The sequence below is a fragment of the Polypterus senegalus genome, chromosome 13 (assembly GCF_016835505.1).
Source record: "Polypterus senegalus isolate Bchr_013 chromosome 13, ASM1683550v1, whole genome shotgun sequence".
NCBI classification, from domain to species: Eukaryota; Metazoa; Chordata; class Cladistia; order Polypteriformes; family Polypteridae; genus Polypterus; species Polypterus senegalus.
In genome coordinates, this window is record NC_053166.1 from 163,471,473 (window position 1) to 163,487,814 (window position 16,342).

At 57.0% G+C, this 16,342-nt stretch overlaps 2 protein-coding genes across 3 annotated transcripts; both read left to right on the forward strand.

The window, feature by feature from the left end:
• Window positions 1-316: 316 nt before the first annotated feature.
• Window positions 317-6,565, forward strand: nme4 (NME/NM23 nucleoside diphosphate kinase 4). Its single transcript, XM_039774606.1, has 5 exons — window positions 317-1,033; window positions 4,218-4,348; window positions 4,787-4,888; window positions 5,088-5,200; window positions 5,329-6,565. Exons 1-5 carry the CDS (start codon window positions 862-864, stop codon window positions 5,447-5,449), a joined length of 639 nt encoding a protein of 212 aa, XP_039630540.1. The 5' UTR covers window positions 317-861; the 3' UTR covers window positions 5,450-6,565.
• A 1,969-nt stretch (window positions 6,566-8,534) lies between these two features.
• On the forward strand, window positions 8,535-16,211 carry decr2 (2,4-dienoyl CoA reductase 2, peroxisomal). Of its 2 annotated transcripts, none has more exons than XM_039774604.1 (9): window positions 8,535-8,642; window positions 10,850-10,952; window positions 11,492-11,560; window positions 12,877-12,928; window positions 13,752-13,887; window positions 13,974-14,098; window positions 14,723-14,816; window positions 15,380-15,484; window positions 15,568-16,211. In XM_039774604.1, the coding sequence occupies exons 2-9, from the start codon at window positions 10,855-10,857 to the stop codon at window positions 15,786-15,788; spliced, it is 900 nt and encodes a 299-aa protein (XP_039630538.1). In that variant the 5' UTR covers window positions 8,535-8,642; window positions 10,850-10,854; the 3' UTR covers window positions 15,789-16,211. The 2 variants fall into 2 exon arrangements, with proteins under 2 accessions (XP_039630538.1, XP_039630539.1); XM_039774605.1 differs by lacking the exon at window positions 8,535-8,642 and adding an exon at window positions 8,682-8,900.
• The last annotated feature ends 131 nt before the right edge of the window (window positions 16,212-16,342 follow it).

Below are 16,342 nucleotides of genomic sequence, written 5' to 3' on the forward strand. Positions count from 1 at the left end.
CGGCAGATGACCAGTAACAGTGGGCAGAAGAAATTAAAGCGGGCACAAATGGCTCCACCTCTGCCAAGATGAGCTGCTGTTTATTTACAGAGAGCTGGCGCCATGGCATGTGCCAACTCCCACCTACAAATGATAACTTGGAAAGCATCCCAACAGTGGCAGGCGCTAAATGGAGTCAACTGCCAGCCACGTGGGGCAAATGGCATAGATGGTGCCACTTAACTGCTTCAGTAGAGCCAGCCGGCCCCCACTGGGTGGGATCCCTCTCATAACGAGGCAGCATGGGGTGCAAAGCCAGTGCCAATGCTGGAGACTGGCACACATGCTCATAGCCGGCCAATGTAATGGAAGCGCAAACGTGTTTCTGTCAACGAGCGTAATAAAGAGTACGAGGAGACACGACCCCCGCTGTAGCCCCTTCCTTTAATAAAAGCACAGCAGGAACAAACCCCGGACGGGACGGCCACTTGCGGCGCTGTAGGTACGCGCCTGGAGCCTCGGGAACACCAATACAAGACACGGGCACGCGCCGGGAGGAGAGAGCGAGCGAGCGCGACCTGCGGGGGTCCACAGGCGCCGACAGGCCCTCCAACCCCCCGGCACACAGCGGACCGACAGACCGCACGGACTTCCCACGCCGGGCTCCCCTCGGGATGCCCCCCGGCCACGCCAGCTGAACGTGAGGGGCGGGGCCAGTGCCTGCCTTTAAATGAAAAGCGGAGAGGAAGCGCAGCAGTCCTGAGGAGAGGCAGGCAAGCAAGCAGTGCTGGGGGGCACGCGGGCGGAGGCTCCTTTTAGGGACTTCTCTTTCTTTTTCTTTTTAACTCTTTGGTTCTTTTTAAGCGAAGACGCCCAGTCGACATGGTGCTGCTGCTTCAGCGGTGTCTGGTGTTTCGCAGCCTCCTGCGGAGTCCCCGGGGTGTGAGCGGATCGCACGCCGCTAAGGAGAGTCCAGCCGTGGCATGGGCTGCAGAGAGAGGCCGCCAGCCTGTCCGCGGGTGCCTCCGCCTGGACTCGTACAGCACCAAGTCGGGTGAGTCGCCTCGCCGCCGGCCGTGAGCCGCGTTTTGTTTTTTTCGGGGGGATCCGGGAGCTTTCGGTGGCTCGGCGCACTTTCAAAAAGTTTTAAATCCTGGAGAGACGACGACGACGGCTGCGCTCGAGTGCAACGTGCGCGGGCAGGCAGTCACTTCCGGTGGAGAGCCCGCCTTCTGAGCCGCTCGTGGACGCGCCGGCCGCTGTTTGTTTTTGCTTGTAAGTCGCGTGCCTCGCGTGCCGGGAATGGAAGTCGCGGAGAGCAGTTTGAGTTGGCGGGTGGGAGAGAAGTTGTCACGGACTGACTGGGACTCGGCGACGAGAAGAGCCAGCCTGGCAGAAGCCTTTTGCGGCTGCCCGCCTACAATGATTACTCCTGGCACCGGCCCGCAGGTTTGCCCGCTTTCAGTGTGTCTGATTCGAGCAGGACTGGTGGTGGAGAGCCGGGAGCTGAGCCACGGAGGGGCGGCCCGACTGCTCGGTCAGATGGACAGGAGCGTCCTGCTGGCCCCCTGGACCTTTGGGTGGCCGCCTCCCTCCACTTTCACTGTCGTTTAAAATGATGGCTGGCATCAGACGGGGGGCTCCTCAGAATAGCGTGAAACCGGAGCCCCCCCAAGACTCCTCACTTCCGTTTCTCTTGTGCTCTTTGGCTCGCCTGCCCTTGAAGGTGTCTTGCCGCTGCCATGCGGGCCTGGGGCGGTGCCAGGGCCTTCTATTTCGGTGACATTCCTGGAGTGGCTGCCTGACAGCTGAGAGGTCCCCTTTTCAAGGTCGCCTGTGTTTATCTTCTCTGCTGCCTTGTGCCGTTTGCCTGATTTGGTTGGCAGAAGCCCGCCTGCCATGATAAACAATGTGGGTGAACCAAACCTGATAGTGCCAGTCACTGCCCCCCTTAAGTACACAAACACTGAAGAGCCTCGTCGGTGGGCCCCTGCTGTTTGCCAAGGCGTCCATCGGCTCGTGTGGCCCCGTAGTGACATTGTGGGGTCACAGTTTGGTCCCCTCGGTCACCAGTCGGTTTGCAGAGGTGATGGCCTCCAACTTTCAGACCTCGCCGAGTGTGCAGCGTTAAACTTGGGAAGACCACCATCTTGTCGAAGTGAAATCGCTGTGGGGTGGGTGTACAGCGAGAAGCCCCCGTTATCAATATGGTGGGGCGGGCACTCCGGTGACAGAACAGAATAATAAGACGCAGGAGTGTGACTTTGGGGGGGCTGTGGTGGTCTTCAGAGTCACGCTGGCCGATGAGCGAGATGACCGCTGAATGACATCAGAGCACCTCTTTAAGAGCTCATTGGTGGTCCTGTTCAGCAGTGCAAGCGACTCTTCTGGGAGACCCTCGGCCAGAGTGAGCTTCACACCAAGGGGGGCCGAGGTGACCGTGTGGGAGCAGCAGCCCACCCTGTGGAGTCCATCGTCTGTCCCACTGCCCGTGTCCCAAGACCCTTTGAACTTGGCAAGTCAGCGTGAGACCTCTGGGCCCCTGATGGGTGACCGTGGTGGTCTTTGCTTGTGTTTCATCTTCATCATCCTCATCGTGGAGAGCGGCCCCCCTTATTTCAGTCGGTACGTTGACTCGTGGGGGTCCTGCCGTTTACTGGCCTGCCATTACTCAGGGGGGTGACATGTCACACGTGATTGTCCGGCATGGGCAAAACACGTCGCTGGACGCACGAGGCGTTTGATCTCGAAGAAGACGACGATGCCCGTGATTTCTTGTACCAGGCGTGTGCCACCCAACTCCACGTATGTGGGCTCGGTGTTTGTGCTCTACCCGGTGGTCTCGGGCAGCTTTTAGTGAGCGTCTGGGGGGATCGGCTGCTCCATCACGGGGTGCGCCATGGGGGGCCTGGCATGAAGGCCAGAGAGAGGTGGGGGCCGTTTGACGTGAGCCCGAAGTTCCATTGCAGTTACGTTGAGCCGCGTCACTAAAGGGGGTCTGCGTCACTAAAGGGGGTCCTTTATCTGAACCAAACAAATGGGATTCGGCCACTTGGACCTACTTCATTTTCACAGTTTGCTCAGCCCACCGACCAACTTGGCACACAGTCCTGTCTAATGAGTGAGGTGTGCCCTATGTTTGATGGGCACAGGAAAGCGTGAGGTGATAATGGGCAGCCTTTGTGGTATCTAAGTTGGGCACGTGGGTCAAACTGACAGGCAAAGTTGGCACATTCCCATATCTAGTGAGTGGAATTCGTTGTTTAGTGGGCACTGCAGAGGGTTAGATGGCATGGGGCTCCGTGAAATGCCTTTGTTAAGCTGCAGTCAGACCGATGTGACAACGGGGCTCAACTTGACTGGCACATTGCCATCTTTAATGACTGGTATTAACATTGATGTTTACCTGGCGCTCTTGGGCAGCAGTGTGCCACCCTTCGTGTCATCGCTTTGTGACCAGATTCCTTTTTTTATGTTGCACTTGAGATTTTCCTGGCGCAGTGTCAGTCCTCGGGTCAAACTGGCTGGCAAACGTGGCATATCCAGTGACAGGCTTCACTGTGGACCACCCTGATTTTAATGACTCTGTGACAAGGCAAAGCGGGCACACGATGATCTGATGAGTCAGATTTATGTGACATCTAATTGGCACACACTATAGAAGAAGAGCAGAGATTTATGCTTCAGGGGTCCGCGCCACCTTCTGTTTTCTTGTCCCTGTCCCTCTAAAGTGGGCTTAGAAAAACTCAAACGAGTGGCATGAAAATAAATGACATGAAGGGACAGAATGGGCCCCCTTTGTGTCGTCCACCATCTTCAAACCCACTTAGTCCTGAACAGGGTCACGGGGGTCTGCACACTGTAGGACCCCCGTCTTTGGATTGTGGCAGGAAGCCCCCCGTTTCAGGGATGTCCCGTTCTCCACACTCCGGGGGGCCGTCACGAGGGGGTCTGCTTCAGAAGTTTACAAGAACCCCCCCGATCTTTACGTCTGTGTTGTTTTCATTCATGTCCTCCTGGGGGGCTGGTGTCCTAATAGTGCTGACAGTTGGGGGTCTTCTGCAACCTCGGACCCCCATTGAAGACGCCCCGCCGTCCATTAGTTGCTCGTTGTCATTGTTTGACTTTGGCCCCCCCGCCGGGCCGAGGTGTGGGCCTGTTTGACTTTAGGGCTGTGCCCAGGGCCTCGGCTGGAGAGTGGCGGTGGGCTGACCTGGCTGTGCCCCCTTGTGTTTCAGGCATCGCCGGAGTGGCAGAGCGAACTCTGATTGCGGTGAAGCCTGATGGCGTTCAGAAGCGGCTCATCGGGCAGATCATCCAGCGCTTCGAGCAGAGGGGCTTCAAACTGGTGGCCATGAAGTTCCTCAAGGTGAGTCGCCGTGCCAGTGGTGAGTGGCATTGTGGTGCGGGGGGCTCTTTGAGACTCCTCCTAGTGCCCCCCTGCCCACCCTTTTGGTTGCTCCCCGGGCCTTTCACCCCTGCGGTGCCTGGAGGGTTGGGTGGCCATGCTGGTCTCGCGCACACACACACACACTCTCGTGTCCTCCGGTGGCAGCACTGTGAGGACGTGTGTCAGTCGAGCGATGCCCGCACCCTGCCGTGGGTCAGAGTGGAGACTGGCTGTGTCGGACTGGTGGTCTCGGTGAGCGGTGCTGCTGTCAAGATGGCCGTTTTAGCGGTCTGCCTGGCACTTGTGCCAGCCGGGCTCTCCTAGCTTGTTGGCAGCACTTTGCATGACGTCTGTGCCGGTGCCCCTGGAGATGCCCAACCCCTCTGTTTACTTGTCTCTCTCTCTGTTCTCCTCCAGGCCCCCGAGGACCTCCTGGCGCGTCACTACCACGACCTCCACAAGAAGCCCTTCTACCCAAACCTTCTGCGCTACATGAGCTCCGGGCCCGTCGTGGCGATGGTGCGTAGTTGAGACCCCCTCATAGGGTGCCAGTCAGGGTTAGGGTGGTCCTCTGTAAAGCACCCTGCTGAAGGGGGGTAACTGAATAACATGGAGGTGGCGTCTGTGCCCACAGGCTGTGGGGTGCCTCCTTTAGGAGGTGGCATCGCCCAGGCCGGTCCGTTCTGACGCAGTGCCCTTGTGATTTCTCTCCTGCCAGGTGTGGGAAGGCCACAACGTCATCCGCACCTCCCGCCTGATGGTCGGGGACACCAATCCGGCCGAAGCTCTGCCAGGGACGGTCCGGGGGGACTTCAGCGTGCACATCAGCAGGTGGGATTGTGTGTCTTGTGTGCGACACGCGGCTTTCCTTCTTCCCTGCTGGTCTCGACAAGAAGACGGTGGTTGGCAGGATGGCACCAGGGTCTTTATTTCTTGTCTCTCTCTCTCTCTCTGTGTAGGAATGTGGTTCATGCCAGTGACTCAGTGGATGGTGCCCAGCGGGAGATCCAGCTCTGGTTTGACCGGCGAGAGCTTGTGGACTGGGAGTGCTGCGACCACAGCAACACCTACCAGGTGTGAGGAGCCCAGTGGCACAGGGAGTGGATGGCATAGGACAAGAGACAATGGCTACCTCCACGGGTGTGCCACTCCCTCGCGCAGTGGGCAGCCTTCCTCCTTCACGTGACCTAAACTCACCAAAGACCACCTGCCAAAACAATGAAACTGCACAAGTGGGCCACGTCTGCCACCAAAGCTGTGCCCGGTGGGCCCCATTTCTGTCTGCACGACGTGGCATCGCTGCCACTTGACGACGGGTCAGTGGACGAGCCCCTCTGTGATTTTAAGACAATAAATTAATGGTTTGACAAAGTGCCCCCTTTGATGAATGCCATCTTTCAGCGCTGGTAAGGTGCCTGCGGGCCCAGTCTGGTGCCACCTCTTCAGATCTTCTGGCCCTTGGCAGCGAGCTGCTTCGTCTTTTAACTACCTCTCCGTATCGTTTTATAGTGCCTTTCTCAGTGGGTACCCTCGCGTGTCGGGGGACCGCGCCATTGGCCGTTACCAGCAGTGTCTTCAGGATTGGCATGCAGCATCTGCTTCGTGACAGCCTTGCTTTGGTGCCCATTGACTGCCCTGCTTTAAACCTCTGTGCCAGTCCACACCTGGCACTTGAGAGGGCATCTTGGTAAGACATGGACTTGTCCGTACCAGCAACAGCAGCTCTTATCAAGAGGGGCTACAATGGGCAGTGGGCACTTGAGGGGGATAGGAAAGGATAAAGTGGTTGAAGTTAACGGTGCCCTTTTGTGTGGCGGGCAGGGCAGGGTGGTCCCGGTGTGTCCCGTCGTCCATCTTGTAGATGAGCTGCAGACTCACGTGGGGGTCAAGCGACTCATCTTTGTGTTTGGCCAGCCACCCGATGCTTTCATTCTTCCACTGGACAAGCTGGTAGAGGGCAGGCTGTGGGCACTCTGCCCAGTCTCGACAGGTGGGGTCTTCTGGTACGCCTGATTATGTGGGACCCCTTTGTGTCATCCCATCTTTGCCCCTCTGGGCACTCGGCCTGGTCAGTCGCCATGTCTGAGGCCTTCGTGGGCACCAAAGGACCACTGCAGTGCCCGGTCACCGCCTACCTGATGGTTTTGTACGTTGAGCCTAAAAAATAAAAAGTCATGTGACTCCCTGACACCACAATGGCTGCCTGTCTGTCTGCCTGTCTGTCTGTCATGTCTGCGCTCGGCAGGACCCCCTTACACATGAGGACTGTAGTTGGGTGCCCGTTGGCTGCTGCTGACGGGGGTGTCACCCTGAGCACCGTCTTGGTACTGACTGCCCAACTGTTAGACCATCAATGCCATCTTTACCAATGTGAGTGCTGTGTTTGGGTGTGTCTGGTCAGTGTGGCGCTCAGTACCCCTGTTCTGCCAAGGAGATCTTGCTGGTGGTGAGTAAAGAGCAGGATGTGCCAGGCTGAAAGCCCAACAGCTGACCTTGTGCCGCCCAAGTCCCCAGCATGTGCGCTCATTTCAAGTCTTTGAACGTGTGCCATCTCTCAGATGGGCATTTGTTGTTCTCCGCCTTTCCTGCTGCCACTTCCTGCTTCATTTTGAGAGGGTGATGGCCATGGCATTGTGGACCTAAACAAAGCGCGGGCAGCCTCGCTCTTCTCTGCTTGGAGCTTCAGCGGGCAGTAAATGGCGAGACTAAGTGGTGTGGGCATCTGCCCATCTTGGCTGCTTCTCTCTGCAGCCTTGAACGCTACCTGAGGTGCCTGCTGTGCCCTGAACCTTAGAGGTCTGCCAGGGTCACTTACCAGCCTTGCAGGGCGAGCCCTCACCAATAGCTCAACCTTTAATAAAAATCCAATACTTTGAGGGCTGTTGGGTGAAGGTGGCATCCTGGGCACAGCTTGGCAGACCCCCCACCAGTCTGTGCATGCCATCATGTCTGTGGCTCACCAGTCTTTGTGTCAAATTGTGACCATCTGCTGTGGCCTTGACTGGTGCCATTTACAAGGGGCTAAGGTGAAATGCCAACGGGGGCATGACACAGTTGAAAGAGGGGGTGGGCAGGAAAACCTGGACACAAGGTCACCACTGGCGTGACCCCATGCCCAGTGTCTCCGACTACAGTGGCCACTCTGAGCAATTTCAGGACCGATCTTAGCTCTTGGTTGTGCCCCTTGGCACAGGATGGTATTATGTGCCTCTTTATGGGCACTGTGGGGGTGCTGCTCAGGGAGGGGCAGACTGGCAGGCCAGGGCTCCTTCTGGTCAGGGGTGCCAGGGCATTTCAGGGCACATTTGGCATTCCCCCTGGAGTTGATAATCAACAAACATAGATGGGCACTTGGGTGGGATTTGTGGCATAACACTGGGCATCAAGAGCAAACAGGTCTAATAAAAGGAGCCCCAAGGTATTTCTCACATAATCAACATAATGATTCCAGTCCCTCAAATGATGCCACCTTCCTCCCTATGCCACCATTTTAAGCTTCCACTCCATGGCCCTGTGGTGCCCTCCTGCAGAAGCTGCCAGTCCACTCTGCCACAACAACCCGTCAGCATGAACTGGAAGTTCAGCGGCAGCAGCAGCGGCCTTTTGCTCGTCCTGCTCCATACAGGGCCGTGGTCTCCATGGTGGTCTCCAACTTCTCAGTGGTCAGGTGGACGCTCTCGAGGCCTTTGTCAAAAAAGGTGGCAGAAGTGGGACGCCATTGTGAGCGATTCCTCTCATCTCCTCCAGGGGGCGCTGTCTCGGTGCACTTTTAGCCACGGGCTCATACCTCGGTGGTGGTGCAACGAGAAGCATCTCTGTGGTCCTTACCTGCCTGCGGCCATTCTGCAATTCAAAAGCAGCAGCCGTAAGGGAAAACAGTAAAACTTCCATTTACATGCGGGTTTTTTTTTTTTTTTGCGTGTTATTGTACTGTATGTTTAAATTCTATTGTCTTATATTGTACTTTGTATCAACATCTGTGCAGTTTATGTTTTTCGTTTGGCCACGTTATGCATTTGAATTTCTCTTTGGGGATTAATAAAGTATATGGAATCTAGCAAAGCCGAGCCTCTCATACCTGGGCAAGATGGCGGCGGGTTCAATGACATCATGTAGGCGACCCTACGCGGTAACGCGCGACGCCGCCTACACTTCCCATGAGCGCTCTGGCTCTTGCGCCAATCCAATCCAATGCAATCGCGCGCACAGTTCCCGGGAGGAGGCGAAGGCGAAGTCAGCGGCCGAGGAGTCAAAGTCTGAGCACGACGGAGAGGTAATGGCCGAGTCTGTTTGAGCGCAGCGTGTTTTAAGTGCGTGGGCCGCAGCGAGTTTTCACGGCGCGTTCGTCCATTACGCTCAGTCCTTTAAGTTGACCGAGGCGGCCCTTCAGATGCCCGTCGTGTCGGCGATGGCCTGACTTGGCGACCGTGCAGTGCTTCGGGGTGCAGTTGACGGACTTTGGCGGAATTCCTTCACGGTCCTGCTGGGCACAGAACGGCTTCACTGGCAAGACGACCCGAGCGACCGCAAGGTACAGAAATCGCAACTTTGCGGTCCCCTTGGCAGTCTGAGAAAAGCGGCGCCCCCTCCCGGCTGTGACCGGTGGCGCTCCTTCTAAGCCTGTCGATATCTGTGCCCTGATCCGAGGTGCCAGTCCTGGTGGTCAGTGGCTGTGGATCCCCCTGAATTCCTGGGCAAGGCAGAGCCGCTCGTATTAAAAGGCTCAGCGGTGCTGCCATCCCGTCCTCGCTTTGCCCGTTACCGTCCAGCATTAATCGATCGGGCCGTAAGGGGCTTCTTCCTGCTGTGCTCGCTCTGGTCAGTCACCTTTGTGCCCCCCGAGATCTGCATGCCCTGAGGGGCTTGGCTGGCACGTCGGTGCGCCGTTTCCTTGTTGCATTGTGACACCAGGCTGTTTTCGGTGCTGTTGTACGTTTGTGGCGGGCTCGCCTATTGTTTGTCACTCTTTGCCGACCCAGCGCTGCACACTTCACAGATGGGGTGCATAGCAGAGCACAGGGTGGCACCGGGCACACACAGCGAGACTCGCACCATGAACTGGCAGTGAGTTCCAAGGTCCAAGATTGTCGCTGCGGTGGGCACAGCTGGTTGTGTCCATGACGAACGTGACGTTTCTGGGCTCGTTGACAGTTGGGGTCGTTGCGTTGAAGCTGAGCTGCGGGTCGTGGATTGGCAGCAGCCTCTTGTCATCATGCCGGTGGCACTTGGCCCTGGACGATGCCCTGCAGCAGACGGTCACTGGTTAGGTATTTGTCCTCGCGTGTGCCCAGCGTGGCATTTGCATGGCCTCCCCGTGTCCCTGTGGTGGATTGCATGCCCTGCGATGGACTGGTGCCCGGTCAAGGTGGTGGTTTCGCCTGCTGGCCGATGAAGGCTGAAATGGGCTGCAGCTGCCCCGGGTACCCAGACTACGAAAGTGGATGGATGGACCCCGCTGGTTGGGTCGTGATCTGAATAACCTGGCATGTGCCCAGATTGTGTGTCCACTGGTGCTGGTGAGTTTTATCAGTCAGTGTGCCCTTCAGTGACATTTACAAGTGATGATGGCATTGTTGGCGTGGCGTGACATTCAGAGTCGCTTATCGCATTTTAATTGTTGTTGTAACAGTGAGTCTTATTCAAAAAGAGCAGCCGTGACAGAATGTAATGACGATGGCACTTCACACTGGCAGCGCGTGGCTCAGCAGGCAGCAGAGTCCACCTCAAGTGACATGCTGATGTCATCAAGGCTGCTTGGTGAGCGGGAGTTCAAATGTCACCCTGGTGAGCCCACAGAGAGACAGACAGACGTGGCGGGCACACTCGGCTAATACGCCTCAGGTGCCCAGGACACTGGCGCTGCTCCCCTGTCCTTGTCACCTTATGTCACTTGGTCCCGGTTGCTGCTCAAACACGACTTTGACGATAACGAGGGCTGCCCATCCGCCTGGCATTTTGTTAAGATGGCACTGTTGGCAGGCTTTCCCAGCCCACCGAGGGTCCTTGAGTGCCTTGCAGGTCACATGGTCACCAGGCTTTGTCCTCCGAATGGACAAGCAGCACAGAGCCACCCCACGGGACACCCTGACCAGAGGTGCCAGCTGCAGCATATGGTGACTGGAGTGCCCGTGGTAGTCTTTCTACCCTTCGCTAAATAAAATACGAGTCTAGAGGACCCGTCACCAGACCGCTGAGTGGGCCGCCCTTTAATCACGAAAGAAGAACGAGGGCTGTGTGCCCCCAAATGCACTGGTGAAGCTCCGGACCCTCAGGATTTGTCACCATGAGGGTGCTCGGCTCGGGGCCTGCTGAGGATGTCGGCCTGCGGTCATTCATGCAAACTAAGCTGGCAAGGCACCTGGCACAGCCTGTTCGCACTTTGGCACAAGAATCGGAGCCCAACGCAAATGTCCCGTGTGAGCGAGAGTGACACGGCCTTGGGGTCCCGGGCCTCGACTGATTGTCTCTGTCCCCCTGCAGCTGCCATGGCACACCTGAGCCCATTCACAGAGTCCCCGGAGGACGTGGAGACGGACGACTGCCTGCCCAGCTACTCGTACCTGTACAGCCCGGACCTGCTCAGGTGAGTGGCCTTCTGACCGGGGGGTCTGTGACCTCGGGGACAGCCGCTTGGTCAGCTCCATGGCTCGTTATTACTCCCGAGTGGCGAGCTCCTTGGTGAGATCCCCCGTGTGCCCGCTGCCCGGTGTTGTGTCCATACACTGTGCCCCCACCGTAGGCCCGGTCCCCTCCTGTCCCCCTCTGCCCTCTCACGATCATGAATGACAATGACATTTCTATGTCACACTCAAAGCCAACGGGTTTCATCCCAGCACATTACCTATGAGGTGGTGAAGGGGGATGATTAGGGGGGCCAGAATTCTCAGGCCGAGGTGGGCAACTTAGCTGGACAATCCCCTCAACACCTGAAGGCCAGAGACTGGCAGATGTAATGGACCCTGTATAGCCTGGCCACATCCCTGGCATGCGGTGCCAACTTCTTTTTTTTTAATATTTCCTTGTGCTGGTTTTCCTGCGTAGCCCACTTGCCCATTTTGGTCATTCCTAACGGGTCCTCTGCTGCCCACCCTGTAGGCTGATGAGTTTTGTGTCTTCTTGCAGGGGTCAGGTGGCCTTCATCACCGGAGGAGGGTCTGGCATTGGCTTCCGGATTGCAGAGATCTTCATGCGGTGAGTGGCGCCTCTGACTGCGCAGTACACTGGGCGCCGCTCCTGGTGCCCGCTCACATCCTGGCACTGTCGGCTTTAGAGCTGATGAGGGAGTGTGTGTGGTGTGTGCTCGTTGGTGAGAAGTCCAGGGGCAGTGGGGGGCTACGGAAGGCACCTCTAAGGGTCTTTTAATATTTTATTGGTGGAAAAGTTCATATTGGAAATGTGGAAATGGTTAGCCCTGATTTACACGGGCACTAGCCAGATAAACTGGCATTCAGGGGCCACATGGAGCAGCTGGGGGTGGCAGCCTTGGCTTCCAAAGCTGACCAGGGTCCGGAGAAAGATCACTGGCCTTCAGCTCTGTCATTGTCATCAACCCAGAGTGACGCACTCCAGTGAGCTGGCTGGCACAGAGGATGCCAATACACATGCCAGGAAAGCTTTGAGCTTTAACTGAATGCCAGGCATAACGCAAGCCATTGTTCTCAGGCCAGTGCAGGGCGCCACCATGTTGTCCTCCCCTTTGGTGGGGCACACTTTAGGTGGCACTGTACGGCCATGGCTCAGTGTGCCTTCACAACATCTTATGCCCTTCACTGTCGCCGGCCACACACTAATTTACACAGAGACTCGATGGCTGTTGGTGACGTTAAGTGACGTTAAGTGACGTTGTGCTCTTCTGTCCGCCTGAACGGATTTTAAGCAGATTATGAGGTCTGGTTGGCCTTCTAGGAGGTGGCACTTCTGCCTGGCATTGCCCACGTATCCCAGAACACCGCGCTCTGTTCATATCCTCTTCTGCTCCCTTTTGTTTATTTAGCCAGTGGTTCTAATGGGTGACCCACCTAGCGGACCCCTGTCCTCAAACTTGGCCCCCGGCTGTCCCTGGCAGCGTGATGTCAATGCCTGCCTGTCACCCACAGGTGGCATGTGAAAGTCACGGCGTCTGCTCACTGAAAAGGAGAAGGAAACTCCTGACTAGGTAGGGCTTACAGTATATAGCGCCTTTCTACAGCGGGCCCTGTCCGAGAGAAGCCCCTTAGGGTGCGTGCCAGCTGGAGCCTCAGGGTGGGGTTTGAAGCAGCAGCTCTGACGGAATTGATGGGTGGGCGTTGATGAGTGGCACAAGAAACCCCCAGCTGGCCTTAGTTGGCTTCACTTGCTAAAGCCCCCCGTTGTCTGATTGTTTTTATCTACCGGTGGTGGTGGTGGTTTTTTTTTTTTTGTTTATTTGCCCGCTGTCCCCTGGCATCGAGTTTCCTGTCCAGAATCCTTTGGGCTCCCCGGTGGTCCCAGCAGGTGGCTGATGCTCGTTTTGATTTGCTGTCTTTCAGGCACGGCTGTGACACGGTGATCGCCAGCAGGAACACGGAGCGGCTGTCACAGGTGCGTGTGCAGGTGAACCGGACCCCCAGAATGCAGGGAGACCGCATTGTGCCCTCTGTAGGTGGTCTCTGCCCACTCTCCCTCCCTCTGTCTGCCTGTCTAGGATGCCATCGGCTGCTAGTGCTGTCACTTCACTGACCCCGTCTGCCTTAGTGGCTGCAGCCCACCTTTGACCTCAGGGACCCCCACCCACCCAGGCCGCGTGCTAATGGCATTCAACGGGCCAGCAGCACTAACGGTGGACACACGAAATGTAAGCCAGGTGTGTGTGCCTACTGGGCCCTGGGGGGCCGTCAGTCCCCTGGCACAGCCAATTGTTTCACTGTAAGTGATATCAATGGCAAACCTAAGGACCCCTGAGAAATGATGAGGGGGGGGCAAACAGCTGAGCCCTGGGGTGATGCCCACAGGGGTGGTCCGCTAGTCTGACCGGTGTATTGAATTAAAGAAGGAAGGAGTACAGGAACAGAAAGGCCAAGTGGCTGGTGCTCAGACTCTGGGTGGTGCCCGCTGCTGGCTTTCACGCCCTCTGATGTCTCGCCATCCTTGCCACAAAAAAATCCAAACGCCGTTAACCGAGAATGACGATGACGACGAGGCGCACAGGAAGAAGAGAACAAAGAGGTGGTCTGTTAGACTGGCAGGGGACTAAAGGGGAGTCTGTGTGACCAGGGCCAGCACCTTGACCTGGACGTGGGGTTGGGTGGCTGCAGAAGGGGCGGATCTCCTGGCAGGACCCCAAACGCATGGCACCTGGGGGGTGGGGTTTAGAGGATTTCATTTCATCCCCCGTTTAACGCTGGCATGTCTCCTGTTGTTCCAGGCTGCCACAAAGCTGCGTGCCACCACAGGACGCCACTGCCTGCCACTCCAGCTGGACGTGCGCCAGCCCCAGACGATCGAGACCGCTGTGGATGAGGCACTCCGGGAGTTTGGGCGCATCGACGTCCTCGTCAACAGTTAATGTCCCCGACGTCTCGTGCTCGGTACCCACTTGGGGGTCTTACCGTCAAGTGAAGGGTGGTCTTCTCTTCTCGTTCCACAGATGCTGCGGGAAATTTCTTGTGCCCTGCGAGCGAATTGTCCTTCAACGCCTTCCGCACCGTCATGGAGATCGACACGATGGGCACCTTTAACACCAGCAAGGTGGTCTTTGAGAAGTACCTGAAGGTGAGTGGCATCACGTAGGCTGGCCAGTGTGGGCATTTGGCTGGCACACCGGCTTGGCAGAGAAGAGCAGCTTTGAGCTCGAGTATGGGTGGCACCGGGGGCACTGGGCTGTTGTGACCTGCCCCTGGTGCGTCTCTTCCTTAGCTGCGTTCCTGTGGCATTTCCTGTGGATTTTGCCCGTTTTTCCTTTCCTGGCAGCGGATAGAAATGTGTGCTGTAGAGGTTTGCATTTTGTTTTGTTGGATTGGGATGCCAGGGTGTAATGCAAGTGAGCGACCCTAGAAAGTCTGGCATCTCCTGAGCCTTTTGGTTTGACCCACATGGCCTGGCATCTTCTACCCTGCAGCAGGATGGTGCGGAGATCCAAGTACCACCTGACTTGCTGTGAGCCTCATCAGGAAAAGTGGCATGATGAGGAGTGCTCGGTGCCCGCCGTGGGCACTCGCATGCACGTCTGCCCCCGGGACGTCTCCAGATCGACGACATTAACTCGGCTTTGCATCTTTGTGTGCGTTTGAGGGTGAAAGTCGTGAAAGACGGCCAGGGCCTTCTTCCACTGGCATCATGCTGACTCGTGCCCAGGCTGTGCCACCTCAGAAGCTGACTCTTTGTTCTCTCCTACAGGACCACGGCGGAGCAGTCGTCAACATCACTGCCACTCTGAGCTACAGGGGTCAGGCACTGCAGGTGCATGCGGGCGCTGCCAAGGCCGCAGTAGGTAAAGTACAGCTGGGGAGCTGATCCGAACCCGGGCCACGCTTTATCTGCGCTTGTCTAGGGTGGGCGCGGGGCACACAGGCACAGATTAGAAGGAAGTGCAAAACTTCTTGTGAAGCAAAATGAACGGCTGCATTGGCCCATGTGGCCCTCGTCGTGTGACCGTCTCGTGCCACCTGAGTTACGAAACTCCAATCCTTAGCGGGTGCCCGTCACTGGACTGAAGGGACAAAGTGCAGTAATAAAATGTCACATGACTGAACATTTCACCGCAGGCCACAAACACCACAGGGTCCCGCAGACACCAGGACACCCGTGGGGTCAAATTAAGGGACTGGACAGTTACACCAGGTGATGCTCATGGCCCACTGGCATCATGTGGGCAGTTCTTGAGGTCTCCACCACATTTGATATCCTGAAGATTTCTGGGAGTGCGTGGCGTGGAGTCACCTGTCAGCCTGCACGACCAAGCTGGGCACAGGGCACCCTTTGTCCGTCTGCGTGAGTGCCCGCTCCTCCCGTCTTCCATGTTTGTTGTCTGACGTTCTTTCTCGTTTCTGACAGATGCAATGACGAGACACCTGGCAGTCGAGTGGGGACCAAACAATGTGCGTGTCAACAGTCTTGCCCCTGGGATCGTGTCGGGCACCGAAGGATACCGCCGCCTGGGTAGGTCCCCACCGCGCTGTCCCACCCCACTGCCGGCCACCCTCACTTCTCATGCCACCCCTCCTCTTCTTCCTCTTGTTTAGGTGGCTCGTCGGCCGAGGCGAGTGGACTTGTCCACACCATCCCAGTAAGGCGGACTGGCACCAAGACGGACGTGGCACACGGTGTGCTTTACCTGGCCAGCCGCGCTGCTGCTTATGTGACCGGGGCCTGTCTGGTCGTGGACGGCGGCAGCTGGCTTACCTCGGGCAACAGCGTCTCGGCAATGCTGGGTATTGCGCCCCCCAGATCTGCCAACCTCTGAGCCTGGCGTCAGGAGCAGTGGAGCCCACCTGGTCATCAGTTAGCCCTGCTGGTGCAGCTCGTCACTTTCATGTTTTCCTACACTAAATCGTCTTTCCCTACTGGAGTGAGGTGGCATGCATACCAAGATGTGCCCCTCGAGGTCTGCCTGATGCCCAAAGGGGTGCCGCAGGGGGGGTTCGTGCAGTGGCCTCCCTGATTGCAGGCGGAGTCTGTGGCACCGTAAGGATGACATGGCCAAGTCTGACCTCCTGCCATCAGATTGTGTGGTGCCCCAACTTGATTGGCAAAGAAGCCTGCCAGGCCTTAGCTGTGGGTTATCTGCTCTATGCCAGCCTTTAGGGTAACCTGGTGCCAATTCCTTATGTTGCTTTACCCGCCCCTGTTCAATTTTTAATCTTCATAAAGTTTTTCTTTTGTTTGTGGTCTGAATATTTCATTACGGGAAGTGCTCTCGAGTGGCGAATGCCATCACAGTAGGCATTATGTACTCGGTGCCCACTCTGTTCAGCGGCGTCGTCATCACGGTTCGCCTGCCACAGTCAGAGCTGGCCG